This window comes from Sapajus apella, unplaced genomic scaffold (assembly GCF_009761245.1).
Source record: "Sapajus apella isolate SASKATOON/1434 unplaced genomic scaffold, GSC_monkey_1.0 scaffold80, whole genome shotgun sequence".
Taxonomy (NCBI): Eukaryota; Metazoa; Chordata; class Mammalia; order Primates; family Cebidae; genus Sapajus; species Sapajus apella.
The window spans coordinates 9,460,593-9,478,724 of NW_022437020.1; the positions used below are offsets into that span (position 1 = coordinate 9,460,593).

The 18,132-nt window shown below is 51.6% G+C and overlaps 1 protein-coding gene across 1 annotated transcript in view; it reads right to left on the reverse strand.

Annotated features, from left to right (window-relative positions):
- PCSK6 (proprotein convertase subtilisin/kexin type 6) overlaps nucleotides 1–18,132 on the reverse strand; it is a 152,144-nt gene that overhangs the window by 4,329 nt on the left and 129,683 nt on the right. Inside the window, exons 18-22 of the mRNA XM_032252876.1 lie at nucleotides 17,084–17,186; nucleotides 15,228–15,424; nucleotides 12,856–12,943; nucleotides 8,351–8,454; nucleotides 2,822–2,951 (exon numbers count right to left, since the gene is read on the reverse strand). Of these exons, the coding sequence (XP_032108767.1) occupies nucleotides 2,822–2,951; nucleotides 8,351–8,454; nucleotides 12,856–12,943; nucleotides 15,228–15,424; nucleotides 17,084–17,186 (622 nt within the window). The remainder of the gene's footprint in view (nucleotides 1–2,821; nucleotides 2,952–8,350; nucleotides 8,455–12,855; nucleotides 12,944–15,227; nucleotides 15,425–17,083; nucleotides 17,187–18,132) is intronic.

Genomic DNA, 18,132 nt, shown 5'->3' on the forward strand with positions numbered 1-18,132 from the left:
TTAGGAGAGATGGGGTTTCACCATATTGGCCAGGCTGGTCTCGAACTCCTGACCTTGTGATCTGCCCACCTCAGCCTCCCAAAGTGCTGGGATTACAGGTGTGAGCCACCACACCCAGACTCATTTACAATCGTTTGTGCAACAGTGGCTGAGCTGAGCAGCTGTGACAGAGGCAGTGTGGTCCCCAAAGCCTGACCGCTGACTACTGTGTGCTTTATATAAAGCACTTGCCGATGCAGGCCTCTCCGGGGCCGAAAGCTTCCCCTCATGTGGGAACAAGTACTTGGGAAACTCCTGTCCTCCGTTGCCCAAAGAAAGGTTTGTGGGGGCTGCCTGCCTGCTGCCTCCTGGGGGCAGTGGATGCCCACGCCTCTGGCTGACTGCAGGGCTCCAGTTGCACGGCTGTGGGCATAATCAGCATGCCCTGAAATCCAGGGCATTTGACAAATGAAAGTGATTATCACTGTTGAATTCCACATTCTCCCTGGACTGCTGTATTTCATCATCCGAGAATCAGCTGGCTGGTTAACAGGAAGGGTTTAACTTTAGACAGCTGTGCCCAGTGCCCTGTGCAGGACTCAGCAAGGCTGCACCTGACAAGTGGGTGGCAAGTTTCCTATTTGACAGCAACCAAGTAGAAGGGGCTGCCGCTTGCAGAGATACGGAACTGCCACCAGGTTCCTCTGTCGTGTGTCACAAGTGCAAGGACTCGGGAGTCCCTCGTGGGCTCACTGCAGGGCTTTGTTTCTAGGGGAATAGGTTACAGCCCACAGTGGTTCTTACATGCAGCCTGGGAGGCAGACCCCATCCACTGTGGGGCAATCTACCAGTGCTAACAGGTGCCCAGCTGGGAGGCAGGCCTGGGCCCCCTCCCCTGCTCTGACACAAGCCTTTGAGGGCTCCCTCATTTTGAGTCTTTTTCAGACAGAAGTCCCCTGATTGGTTTTGACATTTGTCCCCTCCAGATCTCATGTTGAGATGTGATCCTGAGTGTCAGAGGTGGGGCCTGGTGGGAGGAGTTTGGATCATGGGGTGGATCCCTCGTGAATGGCTTCACACCACCCCCTTGCTGATGAGTGAGTTCCTGTGAGAGCTGATTGTTGAAAAGTGTGTGGCAACTCCTTCCTTTTCTTTTTTCTTTTTTGTGAGACAAGTCTCACTCTGTTGCTCAGGCTGGAGTGCAGTGGCATGATCTGCAACCTCCATCTCCTCGGTTCATGCGATTCTCCTGCCTCAGCCTCCTGTAAGGCTGGGATTACAGGCACATACCACCACACCTGGCTAATTTTTGCATTTTTTTTTTTTTTAGTAGAGAAGGGGTTTTGCCATGTTGGCCAGGCTAGTCTCGAACTCTTGGCCTCAGGTGATCCGCCCGCCTTGGCCTCCCAAAGTACTGGGATTACAGGTGTGAGCCTCCACACTCAGCCTGCTTCCCTCTCTTGGCTCCTGCTCTTGCTAAGTGATGTGCTGCTGCTCTTGCTTCACCTTCCACAAGGCGTCAAAGCTCCCTGAGGCTTCCCCAGAAGCTGAGCAGATGCAGGCGCCACATTTCCTCTAAAGCCTACAGATCTGTGAGCCAGATCAGCTTTTTTCTTTATATATGACCCAACCTCAGGTATTTCTCCATAGCACTGCAAAAGCAGCCTAACACCTGCTGCTTCCCTCACAGCCCACACCCATCATCACATCCTCACAGCTCCCTTTAAAGTCCTCACTGTTGCCCTGCCCAGTGCCGGGTCCCAAGTTCATGATGTCCCAACATAGGGCAATATTCAGCCCGAAAAGAGGAGACCAGGGTAAATGCTTCTCCTCTATCAGCTCATGTCCAACAACAGAAGGGTCCAGGGCCACCAAATGAGAACAGAACCTGTGTGGACGCCTGGGAGGAAACAGGAAGGAGGATAGGAAGGGTTAAAACACATGTCACTGACTGCACAGAAAATGTTTTCTCATCTTAGGATGTGAAAACTGTCAGGGTCGTTTACTTTCTCTAAAGTACCTAACTAAACACATTTTTTAGGCTGGGCCTGGTGGCTCACACCTGTAATCACAGTACTTTGGGAGGCCGAGGCAGGTGGATCACTTAGGCCACGAGTTCGAGACCAGCCCGGCCAACATGGTGAAACCCCATTTCTACTAAAAATACCAAAGTCAGCTGGGTATTGTGGTGCACGCCTGTAGTCCCGGCTACTCGGGAGGCTGAGGCATAAGAATTGCTTGAACCCCAGAGACGGAGGTTGCAGTAAGCTGAGATCCCAGCACTGCACCCCAGCCTGGGTGACAGAGTGAGATTCTGTCTCCAAAAAGCAAAAATTTTTTTTAACACAAAACATGGTTTCTCTGATTATGACAGTGCCTAGGATGCATGCTGAGCATGGCACCGGCAGGGGCAGCCCGTGGAGTCCACCACCGGGGTGTCATCACCTCATGACTCTGCCATGCTGAGCATGGCAAGGGCAGGCGCAGCCCATGGAGTCCACCACCGGGGTGTCATCACCTCATGACTCTGCCATGCTGAGCATGGCAAGGGCAGGCGCAGCTCGCGGAGTCCACCACCGGGGTGTCATCACCTTATGACTCCGCTTCCCATCCTGCCCATTGCTGCACAGAGCCTGGCTCACAGTAGGGACTCAACAAATATGCATTCAATGAACAAAGGGACGGAAGCCCCTAACCAGCTCTGTAGATGGGCTCCTGTCCACAGTGGGGTGATGCAACACGCCCTCCCCCAGCCCCTAGGGAAGACGCTGCCACACTCTGCCCGCCAGCCACTCCTGTGCTGGACACAGCTGCCTGCCGTTCCCCACCAGGAAGACAGTACCTTCTACACACTTTGTGGGGCAAGCCCGGCATCTCCTCCGGGTAGAAGCCCTCGCCACAGGCCGGCACGCACTTCCAGTCTTGGAAGTGGAAGTTTTTCGCACAGTGGATGCACTCTTCTTTGCCTGGCCCTGAGAGATACAGGAAAAGAAGCAGGTATCAGGGACGGCTGGCAGATGACCATGCCCCAGGCCCGCTGCGGGGCCTCGTGAGACCAGGCCACCATTGAAGATCCCCCAGGCCACCGCCACAGCGGGCATTTTCCAGATTCTGCGAGCTGGGCTGTCCTCACCCACTCCCAGGACGTGGGTGTCTCCATCTCCATTTCACAGACAGGGACATCAAGGCAGGAGATGATCTCAGAGGGGGCACACCTGCCCACTGCCCATGCCACGCTGACGGGCTCTACTTCCAACAGGCCTAGGCCCACTTCTGCTCCTTGAAGACTTGGAAATTCAGTGTCAAAGTCTTCAAATAAAAAAAAATATAAAACAGCTCCTGTTTTATATGGATACATGTTGAAATGGCAATATTTTCGATACATTAAGTTGAATAGAATATGTTATCCAAATGATTTTGCCTGTTTCGTTTGACTGATTAAGACATGGTTACTAGACAAGGTAGAACTGCATCCACGGCATGCATCTGTGGTTCTTCCATTGCACAGAACGCTGCGGAAGACGACGTGGGAAGATGGAGGAAGAGATCTTCGGGAATGGTGTTGACTGGTGTTTGGTGTGTATAGCCCAGATGTTTTCAACAACAGAAAAAAAATTGACTGGCCAGGCACGGCGATTCACGACTGTAATCCCAGCACTTTGAAAGGCTGAGGCAGGAGGATCACTTGAGGTCAGGCTGATCGCATGGAGCCTGATAACATGGAGAAACTCCGTCTCTACTAAAAATCCAAAATTAGCCAGGTGTGGTGATGCATGCCTGTTATCCCAGCTACTCAGGAGGCTGAGGCAAGAGAATCACTTGAACCCGGGAGGCAAAGGTTTTGGTGAGCCAAGATCACACCATTGCACTCCAGCCTGGGCAACAAGAGCAAAACTCCATCTCAAAAAAAAAAAAAAAAAAAAAAAAAAAAGACTAAGACTAAGGCTTACAGGGCAGGGAGGGGAGACTCGAAGAGACATCATTTCTGAACAAAGGGCCATGAGTCATGGAGGAAAACCTTCAGGTGGGCTCAGGGTTTGAGGAGGACCTGTCAACATTGGACTAGATGACAAGATAGCACGTCCTCTGGGCCAGGTGTCCCCAGGGAGCCTCTGGTGGGACATCAGAGAGAGGCAGCGAGGTGGCCACTGGCTGACAGCGGAGAAGAAATTATCTCAGGGGCTCTCTGACAGTCACAATGCCTGAGTAAACCTCCCCCCGACTGCTTCAATTGAATGGTGGTCTTAGATTGAGGCCTCACAGTCTGCTGTGGACTCAGATGCAGCCTCTCGCTGTGTCAAGGGAAAACCCCTTTGCAGAGATTCCGGAGCCTGGAGGGCTCATGCACAAGGCCCGGGGTCCTGGGGCTGGCTCCACACCTCAGAACCACAGCTGGAAGCCTGGGAGGGAATTCGGAGCTCTTGCAGGAGAAGCTCCTCCTTTGAGAGTCAGGAAGAGTGAAGCCGAGGCCACAGGGTTTTGAGCAGGAGGCAGGGGTAACACTCTCGAGGGGCCTCTTGAGGACCACAGTCTTCAAGGGGGGTGTCTCATCTCTTCCTGAGCTGCAGTGGAAGAGCTGCCCCCCAAGGTCAGGATTCTGTCTGGTTTATGTTACTCTTTTATTTTTTTTTTTTTTGAGACATAATCTCACTTTGTCACCCAGACTGGAGTGCAGGGGTGTGATCTTGGCTCACTGTAACCTCCGCCTCCAGGGTTCAAGTGATTCTCCTGCCTCAGCCTCCCGAGTAGCTGGCATTACATGGTGGTAGTTGCCCACCACCATGCCTGGCTAATTTTTGTATTTTTAGTAGAGATGGGGTTTCATCATCTTGGCCAAGCTGGTCTCGAACTCCTGAGCTCGTGATCCAGCCGCCTTGGCCTCCCAAAGTGCTGGGATTATAGGTGTGAGCCACTGCACCCGGCCTTTGAAGCTGCTCTTATGCTTTAGCCAAGGCTGCCCCTCCCGACAGCTGATCTCCGGGAGCGTCTGGTGGGTAGGTCTCCTGCCAAGGCGGGGTGCCACTCCGCGTGGGGCTTGGGAGCTATTTGGGGCCTGCTGCTGTACCTCTCATGCCTCTCCTGCTGGACCTGCCACCCTCACTGTCCTTTCTCTAGCACCAGGGTCTTTACTTAACACCCGAGGAGCCCGCAACGTGGGAAAGCAAGCTTGTTCTTGTTTGTACTTCGTTTAATGCTCAATGTATTAAACTTAAAAGTTGTTAAAACACATTTATTTGGAGATGGTGGTGACTGCGGCACACAAATGTAAATTCACTTAATGCCACCAAACTGTACGTCTAAAAATCGTCAAGATGGTAAATTTTATATGATGTGTATTTTACCACAATAAAAAAGATGTTAAAATGGGATGATTTTCTAAGCGACCTATTTTCTCAGCTACTAAAAAGTATGCATTTCATAACTCAGTGAAAGTCTTTTAAGGATTCCATTAAGTCACAAGTCTTTATAGACTTTGAACACTTTAAAAGCACCCACAATCACAGCGATAATAGCAGAATGGGCTATGCTTATATAAGACCTGCTATGTCATTTGTGGGGCCCCGTATAAAGTGAAAACATGGAGTCCTTGTTCAAAAAGCTGGAAAAATGTGGCATTACAGGGATTAAATAGAAAGCATTTTCTTTTCTTCTGCAATCTCTCTTGGTCTGTTGCAGTGCTTCTCATTTGCTGTTTCAGGTCATGCTGTCTCAGGCACAGGGTGCCCATGTGTGAGGGCCGACTGTCACAGATGCTTGGGGCACTGCCCTGCATCTTGGTATGTGTGTGCCCTGCAGGCTGCCAGCTGCTGATCCACATGCCATACCCCAGGTGAGTAAGTCAAGTCCCACAGGTCTGTTACATTAACTCAGGTGCACCAGCAGCCCTGAAGGATTACAACCTCCATGCCAGGACTCACTGGGCACCTGGACTCAGGAGGATGAGAGGCTCATCTCTATCAAGTTGCCTGCCAAGTGCACTGGGGCACTGTGAGCCCGGGGTGGGGGGGACAGAGTCCACCAGGCCCTACCCCAGCACTCATGCCTGACTCTGACCCTCCCCATGACTGTGCCCAGGCCCCTGTGTGGGTGGTGGGCAGCCGTGGTCACAGAGTGCAGGGAGGGGAAGGCCAGGTGGGCCTGGGTCTGAGAACAGCTGCCTCCAGTGAGGTCCACACCTGCCATGGAGCCAGAATCCTCCAGTGACTCAGAGGAGGAAAGTGAGGTCTCTCTCCAGAGGGTGCCAGAGGGTAGATGTATACGTTCCCAGGAGCTTAGAGAGAACACAGGCCAGAGGGCAGGAGGTGCAAGGGAGACCCCCCAGAGCTCTGGACCTGCTCACCAATGAATTTAATAGCTGAAGTGACAGAGAAGTAACTGGGTTGAGATGGGAACTCCAAGTGACTCAATAAAGCATTTTGCCATCAAGCAATCTGGAGACTCAGAGAAAGAAAAGTGAATTGAATTATTGAAATCAAAAGAGTTATAAAACTGTATGCCTGAGTGTTATGGATTCAAGTGACTATGAAATTTAAATAAGCAACATCAGTGATGCTTCCTAATCAATCTGGGCTAAACAAGTGGAAGAAACAAAGAATAAAAATGATAGACAAAAAGGCGACAGGCAAACTCCTAGGGAAATCTGCTGAGCTGCCAGTGGGTGGAATCTTCCAGATGCTAAGCCCTGCTGCCTTTAGGGCTGTCCCAGGAGGGTAGTGAGGAGGCCATATCTCCCCTGGGTGGCCTGGGGTCAGCCTGGCAATCATAGGAGGATGTCGGCCTTGGCCATAGCCTTGGTTTCTCAGGCCTGTCTATTCCAGGACAGTACGGCAGGGAGCTGCATGGAGCACACAAGGCTGGCCACACGGGAATGGCTGTGCCCATTCTGCGGCATTTCTGAGGAACAGTAGTATCATGGCGACTGTGATTTAGCAGAAAATTTATTGTTATTATTATCATTATTTTAAACAGAGTCTCACTCTGTTGCCCAGGCTGAAGTGTACAGTGGCATGATCTTGGCTCACTGCAACCTCCACCTCCTGGGGTCAAGTGATTCTCATGCCTCAGCCTCCCAAGTAGCTGGGATTATGGGTGCCTGCCACCACACCTGGCTAATTTTTGTATTTTTAGTAGAGATGGGGTTTCACCATGTTGGCCAGGCTGGTCTTGAACTCCTGACCTCAGGTGATCCACCCACCTCAGCCTCTCAAAGTGCTGGGATTATAGACATGAGCCATCACACCCGGCCAGCAGAGATTTAATTCTTTAAGTATTACTGCAGAAAAAGCCCATGTGATATGTATTTCTTGGAAAGAACCAAAGTACCAAGGGCAGGAAGGAGGGCTGAGAGGAGAAAACTTAACCGAAAACATAGCTGAGCCCAAGACCGATGGTGCACTTGAACTTACTTGTGCAAATAGTTCTGCAAAATGAAACCCCATACAATGAATGATTTCTCTGCTATTCTGTATAAAAACTGTGCCCGGGAGACATCTGTGCTGTCATCTTTGTGGGGAGTTATAATACATGTAAAATTGTTTATGGAATTCTTTCCTCTTTGAACAAAACGTTCAAAATAAGTGAAGATAGGTACAAAGAGCTAAGGCTATGTTTTAAAACATTCCCGTCCCCACCTGGATCCATCCCCACCTCCTCCAAAGCCCTGTGAATATTTATAGTGTTGTGTTTCTGTCTGCATTGATTCCACAGCAAGAGCTGAGCTCCAAGACAAGAAGGCTTCTGAGCGGTCGAGCATCCCTTGTCCCTTTTCCCGGCTGAAATCAGCCACTGCCTGGCTGGGCTTCTAATGCTGAGAAACTCAGGCTGCTTGTTCAAAGTGAGCCTTTGTCTTATTTTGGGTTTCTGCTTGAAATTTAGAAACATGGTCTAAAAAAAAAATGTCAAACAAACTTTCCCTTTTGTGGAGAACATGGTCTCACTGTGCTGCCCAGGCTGGTCTTGAGCTCCTGGGCCCAAGTTCTCCTCCCACCTCTGCCTCTCTAAGTGCTGGGATGGTAGGCATGAACTGTTGCAATGTACACAACATAAAATTTACCATCTTAACCATTTTTAAGAATATAGTTGAGCAGCATTAAGTACATTCGCACTGTTATGTAGCCATCACCCGCCACCGTCTGTCCTTAGAACCACTGTCATCTTCTCAAGTTGAGACTCTGAAACTATTAAACATTTAATCCCCACTCTCCCTGCCCCCAGTCCCTGATAGGGCCTTTGTACCTTGTTCTGCCCTTGCCTTGTAATGCCACAATAAATGCAGAAGCCCATGAAGTCCTCAGGCTTTCTCTGTCTCAAGGCAGCTAGCCTACCCGCTTGGGCAGCCCTGGCCCGAGGCCTCCGCAGGTGGTGAACTCACCCACGCAGGTTCTGCAGGTGTGATGGCATTCCCCACATCTAATCAGCTCTGAGTCAAAGTAGGTGCCTGGCTCGCAGTCAGGAATGCAGCTGCCCCGTGCAAGGCTGTTGAAAAGAAAGAGGCAGATTTCCACATCCATTCCAAGAATCTAATTAAATTATGATTTGCCTTTTAATGCCTTTCGCAAGAGGAGATGTAAGTGACTGAGGCACAGTTCTTTGTGTCACTGAAAGTTCTCAGCTTAGGAAAACTGGGAAAGCCATCCCGCAGTCCGCTGGGGGTCCAGCAGGAATGGCTGCGAGGGCCTGGGAAACAGAGCTCCCATCACCAGGCAGCAGGCGCCAGGCTCTGTCCTCGACCCAGTGACAGCTTTTTTTTTAACTGCCATTTCCCCAACTTCAATCCAGACCCCATGAAGAGAAGTGGAGCTGTGTGGGTCACCACACTGGTGGCACGCTAGCTCAGTCTCGGTGTCAAGTCCCTCTTGAAGTGTCAGCATTTATGACATGTGACGGGGCTGTCAGGTGCAAGGCTGGCCCTGAACCCCAACCTGCTCCTGCCTCTCTCTTACTTGAAACCTTCTGCAGCTTTGCAATGAACTTGAAATAAAATGCCCTCTGGAGCCCTAGCAGGCCTGTCAGATGCAGCCCCTGGCTTCCTATTCCACGTCATATGTGCCTGCCCTCACCTCGCTCCAGCTAGCCAAGTGCTGGACAGAAACACAGACGCTGCGCTAGACCACCATGCGGATGGCTTCTGCCCCTTCCAAGTGTTCGACCCCAAGCAAGCCAGCCAACCTCTTTGCATCTCCGTTTCCCTTCCTGTTAATGGCATTCTACATCACAAAGTTGCTTGAAGGACTCAATGAGCTAATACCTGTAAACCTTTCAGTGTCTGGCACACAGCGGTGTGCATAAACATCACCTACTCTTATTTCTTTAGTTCCTGAGATTATACTTTGTGTGATGTACATATTTTAAATGGGTTTGCCGCTAAACGTACTGAGCAAGTGCTCTGGGGTGTATCTGTCAGATCTGGAGACTCCTACTATGACACTAGGATTTAGAGTAAGAAATATATGTTTGGTCCAGCACACAGCTCCTAAAACCCTTGGAATTACCAAAGTGCTGAATGTCTTCAATAACTGATGGCTGGGGGTTTCTGGGTGGCCTCTAGACAGGAGCTGGCTGCCAGGGAACCCACCATGTGACCAGAGTGTTGGAATTTTTAGTCCTACTACTCTGACTTCCCTCCTGGGAGGGGAGAGGGCCTGAGGGCTGAATTGATTACCAATGGCCAATGATGTAATCAATCATGCCTATGTAACAAAACCTCCATTAAAACCCAAAAGGTCAGGGTCTGGAGAGCTTTTGGTCAACAGGAACACATCCCACATCCTGGGAGGGGAGCACAGCCCAGACCCACAGGGATGACAGGTCCAGCGCTCAGCCCTTCCAAACCCTCCCCTCCATATCTCTTCATCTGGCTGTGCATCATAACCTTTGTAATAAATGGGTACATGCAAGTCAGGTCTTTCTCTGGGAGCTGCTTTAGCCAATTAATTGAACCTGAGGCGGGGTCATGGGAAATCTGATTTATAGCTGAGCATCCAGAAGCACAGGTCACACGTGGGACTTGTGATTGGCATCAAAGTGGGGGGGCAGTCTTGGGCTGAGCCCTCCATTTGTAGGGTCTGACACTATCTAGTAGTGTCAGAATTGAGCTATCTGTCTGTCTGTCTGTCTGTCTATCTATCTATTTTTGAGATAGGATCTCACTCTATCAGCCAGATGCGAGTGCAATGGCACAATCTTAGCTCACAGCAACCTCCGTCTGCCAGGTTCAAGCGATTCTCCTGCCTCAGCCTCCCGAGTAGCTGAGATTACAGGTGTGTACCACCATAGCTGGCTAATTTTTGTATTTTTAGTAGAGACAGGGGTTCACCCTGTTGGCCAAGCTGGTCTCGAACTCCTAGCCTCAAGCGATCTGCCTGCCTCGGCCTTCCAAAGTGCTGGGATTACAGGTGTGAGCCACTTTGTTCAGCCTAAGCTATATATTTATTGTATATATTTTATAGGACACCCAGTTGGTGTTCACTGGAGACTTGCTTGGTGTGTGGAGAAAAACCCACAAGTTTTGGTGACCAGTGGTGAAGTGTGTTATACTGAGTGTGGGAAAGTAGAAGAAAACCCTGGCTCTTCCTTCCTCTTACACCTGTGTTTAGTGGGAAGACGTCTGTATGTTTGCAAGCTCTTCTGCATGGATGGTGGACACCCACCCAGGGCCCTTCCTCTTCATGGTGCCGTGCCTGCTGTGAATGGCAGTTCAATCACGTCTTTAATAACTGACATTCCCCTGTGAATCCTTCCTGTGTTTATCCTCCTGAAGAGATGGATGGCTGGAGGGGGCGGCTCAGCTGCTCTCTGGCTGTTTTAACATGACTGCAGTGATTTGAAGTCACAGCTTAAGTGGATATTGGGCAATAAACGGAAGCTTTCTGTGGCTGATGGCTGGCGATGTGTCTAGAGTTTGCCTCTCTGAAAGCCTGTCATTGCTGGAACTACTGCTTCTATGTGTGGGGGCTACTGCCAGGAAGCATTTTCTCTTTAGCACACTATTCCTAAACTGAGTATTTGACTTCCCTCTCCTACAGGATAGGACAGGATGCAGAAATGCATTGCCTGGGATCCTTTAGCACTTCTCTCCTGGGAAACAGGCAGGTTCCAGGGAGCTGGGAACACAGAATCTCCTCTTCCTGACACCCGCAGCTACCAGCCCGGCTTGAGGATCCATCCTGGGATGCCTAGCCCGCAGAGCCTGGGACATCAAAGCTGGCCTCTCCCAGGCCACCAGCTGAATGTCTCCTCCTTCCTCTTCCAGCTCTTTTCTCTTTGGGGAATCTCTTTCCTGGGCCAGTTAGTCCTTTCACTCCTAATCCTGCCTTGTCAGGCCAACAGGTTTAAATGACAGCAGGTGTGATGCGTGACGTTGGGGGCCTTGCTTTGCCTTCCCTCCCGTGGACTCCTAGCTGCTTGGGGCTCTCTTCTCCCCAATACTCTGATCTGGAAGAAAGGGGCAGGGTGAAGGAAATGAAGGCAGCAGCATAGCGCCTCCTGGGGAAACTTCATCTCCCTGTTTGTAAAATGTGAACATGAATTATGTCTACTTCATAGGTTGCTGCAAAGATTAAATGAGGCGAGAGAAGACATGCTCAGTAAGTGTTCTTCCTTAATTCCTTACTCCAAAAAAGAAACTCCTTCTATGGAGAATTCCAGTCCTCACAGCATTTGAGAAGAGACGGGGCTGGGGGTGGGTTGCAGCCCTCCACCGCCTCACCCTGCGAAAGCAGCTCCCTGCCTGGACCGTGGCATCCTCATCACCACCCAGCCTGCAGAAATGCAGAGTCATCGGCTCCACCCAGACCCGCTGCATCAGAACCTGCATTTGAATGTGAGGTGACCCTTCCAGTGCAGACCATGCTGCCAGTCTCCCTACTATGGGAGTGCCCCCCCAAAAATTCTGAACAGCATGTTTCTAAGATTCTAGACAGCAGTTTGGAGGAACAAGTAATATATATTTGATTGCATTAAATGCAATTTGGTTGCATTAAATGGGCTAAAGAAACATTTCAAAATATTCCAAGAACAATCATTAACCCAGTGAAATGATTTTAAAGAAAATGCATGCCAAGCTTTATGGGGCTGAGCATGGTTGAAGAGGGAGAACCAGGAATGTAAAGAGCACCTTCAAGAAGCAGTGGAGATGCCAGGAGCTGGGGAAAAAAAGAGAAGACTGAGGGATGGAGATGAGAGAGAGTGGGTGAGCCGCTACAGCCCACCCCGGCCCAGACCCGGAGGGGAACTGGAGCAGGTGGAGGTGCTGGAGCCTGAAGGAAGCGGAGCTGGGCACAGCCCTGTACTATACGTGACGTGATCGAGTGCTGTTTTGCCCAGTTCGCCAAGGTTGTTTAAAACAGAGAGATTCCACCCATCCTCTCACTTTCCATCCTGCACAGCCATCTCTAAGTGGACACATGATTTCCAGGACTCGGAATCTTTACCCTCAGTGGCTTTGGGCCTCTGACATTTCAGCTTTTAGGAAAAATGCAAAAACACAGTAAATCCATAACAAACTCAAAACAACGCCACCCCCTGGCACTCTTCAGGTTTCAGGGGGCGGGGGTTACCTGAATCCTTCTTTATCGGGGGGCAGTTACCTGAATCCTTCTTTATGGGGGGAGGTTACCCGAATCCTTCTTTATGGGGGGGGTTACCTGAATCCTTCTTTATGGGGGGGTTACCTGAATCCTTCTTTATCAGTGTGGGGGGTTACCTGAATCCTCCTTTATGGGGGTGGGTGGAGGTGGTTACCTGAATCCTTCTTTATGGGGATGGAGTGTGGAAGCAGTTACCTGAATCCTTCTTTATGGGGGGGGTGTTACCTGAATCCTTCTTTATGGGGGGGGTGTCACCTGAATCCTTCTTTATCGGTGGGGTGTGGTTTACCTGAATCCTTCTTTGCAGACAGTACACTTCTCGGGTTCATCCACGCACTTTTTACAGCTCGGGTGGCATTTAAGGCAATTTTTCTGACCTGGAGAAAAATAGCAAGATGAGAAAAGAGAAGGGACAGCACTGACAAGAATCAAATCTGGGCAAGCAGGCTCCCGGCATCTCAAAGCAGGGGTGTAGGTGGGCTGTTCCCCAGATCCACCTCCAGAATGTGTAGAAATAACACAGCCAGAGGCTGCTTGTACCTGCTGTGGGATCCCAGACCTCTCACCTCCCCTTTCTAGGGTAAATTAAAGTCCTCAGACAACTGCCAGGCCTCTGAGGCCTGGCTCGGCTTAAATAAAGTGAGTTATTTCAACAGGGATGAAGGCCAATTCCTGGTGGCTGAGTAGAGTTTAATGAGGTGGAAATCTTCATAAACGTGGCCAGGTGTGGGCGGGTGGGGACGGGGAGCCTGAGGCTGCTGCTTGCTCCTTGAAGTGCTTTCCCAGGGAAACCTATATATGAAGATCTGGGGGCTCTATATGGTGAGACGGGAACCCATGGCGAATCATCGTGCTCCTGGGGAAGTTCTGGGTCACCCCAACTCCCACCTGCAATGTCATAAGTTATTATCTGAGTTGGCACCTCATCAAACACCACCATGCGCCACGCCTAAGTGGCTGGGGTGCTCTGGGCTTGGGAGCTAAGGGCTGCTTGCCATACCTGCACGTGTCCCCCTCAGGGCCCCCACAGGTGGCATCATACGCCACAAAGCAGGTGCTGAGTAAGGATGCCTGGGTGAAGGAGGGGAAGGAGGGCAGCCGACTGTGTCCTTGGGAAGGGGGTGGGGATGAAGGCACCTCCGTCCTTTGCAAAGGTCTGGTTGGCAGCCCAGGGCAGGTGTTGGCAAAGGCTGTGAAATGTGTCTTGCATGCCTTTTTGTTTCTTCTCTAATGGGAGTCTGGGATGGGCAAGGTGGCTCACACCTGTAATCCTAGCACTTGGAGAGGCAGAGGCAGGTGGGTCGTTTGAGGTCAGGACTTTGAGACCAGCCTGACCAACATGGTGAAACCCCATTTCTACTAAAAATACAAAAAAATTAGCCAGGCATGGTGGCACATGCCTGTAATCCCAGCTACTGGGGAGGTTGAAGCATACGAATTGCTTGAACTTGGGAGGCAGAGGTTATAGTGAGCTGAGATCACGCCACGGCACTCCAGCCTGAGTGACAGAGTGAGACTCCATCTCAAAAAAAAAAAAAAAAAAAAAAGGGCAAGTCTGGTTATTTGATGACTTTCTACATCTTTAAAGATTTCCTGGCTCTTGTCCCCAGGGGTAACAGCGATGCCATGACAGGCCGGATCAATGACTTGTCCTGAGTAGCAGGGGCCCAGAGAGGAGGGCTGTGGGGAGGCCTGCTACCTGTAAGACCACAAACGTCAAACGGTAGCTTCTTTAACGTGTTTGAGAACTATCCCCTGTTCACTTCACCCACACACTGCTTTTCTGTCTCCCAGGGCAAGGTGAACTACTAAAACACTGGCATGGGGTCTTGGGCCTAGAACTCCTGGCCATCCCCCCACCCTCCTGGGATGGCAGGACAGCAAGACACCTTGCCTTGCCGCTCTGAGCTCCAGTCCCACCTCCATCATGACTAGTTGTGGCCTTTGCCCTCGGTCAGCTTTGATTCTGCTTCTGTAGGATAAGGAAAACACTGCCTGTCTCTTAGAGGTGCGGTTGCTACCTGCAAAATGCCTACAAAGACAAACCCTTCCTTTATGAGCCCAAATGACATTGGTCAGTAGCTGCTCTTCATTTTTGGAGGTCTGCAAATCTTCTGCCCACACTTAAATCCCAACTGCAACTCAGCAGCTCTGCCTAGGAGGGGCTCTTCCCCAGCTCTGACCCCCAATTCCATATGCCCTGACCCGTGCCCAATGCACTCATCCTGTGTTACAGAGAAGCCAATGGCACAGTCTTTCCCGGAGGAGAAATTACAGGATAGACAGCAGCACCTCCTCTTCTGGTATCTGAAACCAGACTGAGCCCAAGAGTGGCTGGCCCTAGCCATCCCTCTGGCCTTTCTCAATAGCAGACGTTGACTCTGGGCGCAGATGTGTGAAATTCCCTGGACAGCCAGGATTTCTTTCAGCATCACTTGGAACTTCCCCTGGCCAGTTTCTGTGGGTGAAATGCTGTTAACCTCCAGGCCTGGGGGCTTTGATCTCAGCATCTCTGCCTCCTTCCCCTGTTGAAAGTCCTTACTCAGAACAACGAAATATACAGGAAGCAGAAGGCTGGGAAATTCTCCCAGGAGAGGGGACACTGGCCCAGAAAGTAGGGGTTGGATCATTAGTTCTTGTGCCCACGGACATGCCACTTACTTTCATCAGCATAAAATCCTGCAGGGCAGAGGGTCACACAGGTGTTCATCTCCTGGTGGTGATAGAACCCACGGCGGCAAGACAGGCACTGTGTGGCACTTCTGCCAGAGCAGGTCTCACACCCCTTGTGGCACCGGCGACAGCGTCTTGCTGCTGTGTCCCCAAAGTAGCCCAAGGGGCACACGCTCACGCACTTCCTATAGAAGCAAAGGCAGGAGCGGGTGAGGGCCTTGCCAACCCAGCCCCAGCCTCAGCCCCACACCTGCTCTGCAGTGCTAAGCCAGGCAGCCGCCTGTGAGGGACTTCCCCAGACCTTAGCTGCCCCTCCTGAGTCAGCAAAACCTTGAGGAAACAAAGGCTTCAGGAGTGAATGTCAAACACGATGCCCTTTGTCTTGGTGAATGTAGTTCAGAGGTTCCTCCATACAGAGGTGGAGAGGCTGGGGGCCTTGCAGAGAACCTGGGAGTTGTTTCTTTTCAAAGTGGGCCCTACTGGGAAGTCCCCAGGCTGCAGCGTGGTTTCCCAAGGGCATCATGAGGTTGGTATTTGACTTTTGGAGCTTTTGGTGGCAAAACCCTCCCTCAGGTGCCCTCAGGGATTGTCTCGTGGGCAGTGAGCATGGCCAGTGGGGTGACAGCCTTTGCACTGCAGCCAGTGAGTATGCTGTGGCTGGGAGCTGCAGGATGCCACGAGAGCCACACATGCAGCCACCATGCATGGCCACACCCGTGCCTGAGCCCTCGTGGGTGTGCACCAGTGGCTGGTGGGTGCATCTGCCACCCAGGCCTTTGGGAGGCCTAGCAGTGTCCTGTCCTCGTGGCCTCCTAGGCCTGGCATGTGCAGCACATGGTGGGTCCTCAGGGAAGTTTGTGAAATGAGAATAGATGACAAGGCAGCTGCAGGACTGGCAGGGAAGAGAATTTGAGAAAGTGATGATGCCAAGGGCTGGAGGAGCTCGGGGGACAGAGCTCAGGGCCTGACTGCAGGCCACACAGGAGGGCACACTCACCACAGAAGGGCAGCCCAAACCAGGCAACTGGCCATGTACCCGGGGCCCCACATCAGCGCTCCCGATATCCTTCCTCAACCAGAGTCCAGAGACACTGAGAAAAAGACCAACAAGAGGCTTCAGCCTGTCCAAGAGTCATGCCCCCCAAGCTGGCCTGTGAGAGCAGCACCAGGGCCTTGAATCGCATCCGTCTCCGGGCCCACCAGAGCAGCCTGGGCATGTCCAATATGACCCATTTCTCTTTAACAACACGGATAGAAAAGGGTTTATGGGCCGGGCACAGTGGCTTACTCCTGTAATCCCTGCACTTTGGGAGGCTGAGGCGGGCAGATCACGAGGTCAAGAGATCAAGACCATCCTGGCCAACATGGTAAAACCCTTTCTCTACTAAAAATACAAAAATTAGCCAGGTGTGGTGGCAGGCGCCTGTAGTCCCAGCTACTTGGGAGGCCAAGGCAGGAAAATCCCTTGAACCCAAGAGGTGGAGGTTGCAGTGAGCCAAGATCACGCCACTGAGCTCCACCCTGGTGAAAGAGGGAGATTCCATTTCAAAAAAACAAAAAAAAACAAAAAAAAAAAAAAAAAAAAAAAAACCAAAAAAAAAACTTATAAGCATGGACGCCAATGTGCCTCGGCTTCTAATTTGTTAATAATGGATGTGTATGACTCGTATAATAGGAATGCCAAATTAGTAAAAATTTAAAAACTCTAAAGCAGTTAACCTTAGTGTGATGACTGTTCGGGAGTGATATATTCATTCCTAGCTGGGGCTTCAGGACAAGGAGCGAAGGATACCACGGGAAAGGGCCACTGAGTACAAGCCACAGGGCTCTGGGACATGCCTTACCTGCTGGTCTTGGCGCTCCCCAGGCTGAAGTGGACGCAGTTCAAGCACTGGTCTGCATCAGGGCCATCGCAGCCTTTGTCACCGCACTCCGGATGGCACACACCTTAAAGAAACAAGCATTGCCTTTCATCCAGAGAGACGCCTTCTCCATTTACTGTGGTCCCCCGGATCCCTGTGTCAGGATATCGCAGCTTGGCAGGGTCGGGAGAAGCTCCCAGGCCCTGCTGGAGCTGGACAGCCAGACAACAAGGTGGGAGCAGCCATCCCCGTGGGTCACAGGTGCAGCTGAGCCTCGCTGGGCTCCAGTGTCAGAGCCTGAGCAGCCTAGACAGGGATGGCATGAGGAGGAGCAAAACCTCCAGGGCTGGGTGTACCGCCTGGAGCAGGGAGGAGATGGGACCTGTGAGAGCCTGGAGGGCGCCAGGAAAGGAGAGGCTGGAGCAGCAGCTCTGTCACGTTTACTCACTTGCACCATTCATCACGCTGGGACCAGCCAGCACCTTTGACTTCCACATGGAGGACAGAGCAACACAAGAGGGGGTGCTGAGTGTCAGGGGAGCTGCTGGCAAGCTGAGGAGCCAGGAGGAACTAGGTAGGACCCCCAACCTGCCACAGTGGGAATGGGGATGGATCTCTGCGTGCTCAGGCCTGCCCAGGGGGGCTGTTACCGGGTCTGGGGTGGGGCAGGGACAGAGCCTGACAGTGCTGTACTGGGATGGGGGAACTGCTGCTTTCTGTGCCGAGGGCTGAGCCCCTTTCACAATGTCCCTGTTAGGCTCTCCTCGGAGCCCTCAGTGGGAGAGCAGCAGCCGCGTCTTCCCTCAAGTTCCCAGGGGTCCCCAGCTTCTCACTCTGGAGGCTTTTCTCACTCTGGAGTGTGTTGTTGGAAAAGCACCTGAGGACTGCAGGGGACCTGAGTAGATGCCAGCAAACCTCACCCTCTAGGTCCCCCCAGGTATCCCAGAGGTGAACCCAGTGTTAAAGGTCTACCCCTCCAGTGGGGTGGGACATGCTGCAGGGGCCCTCTCCATGCTGGTCTGCAGAAGCCA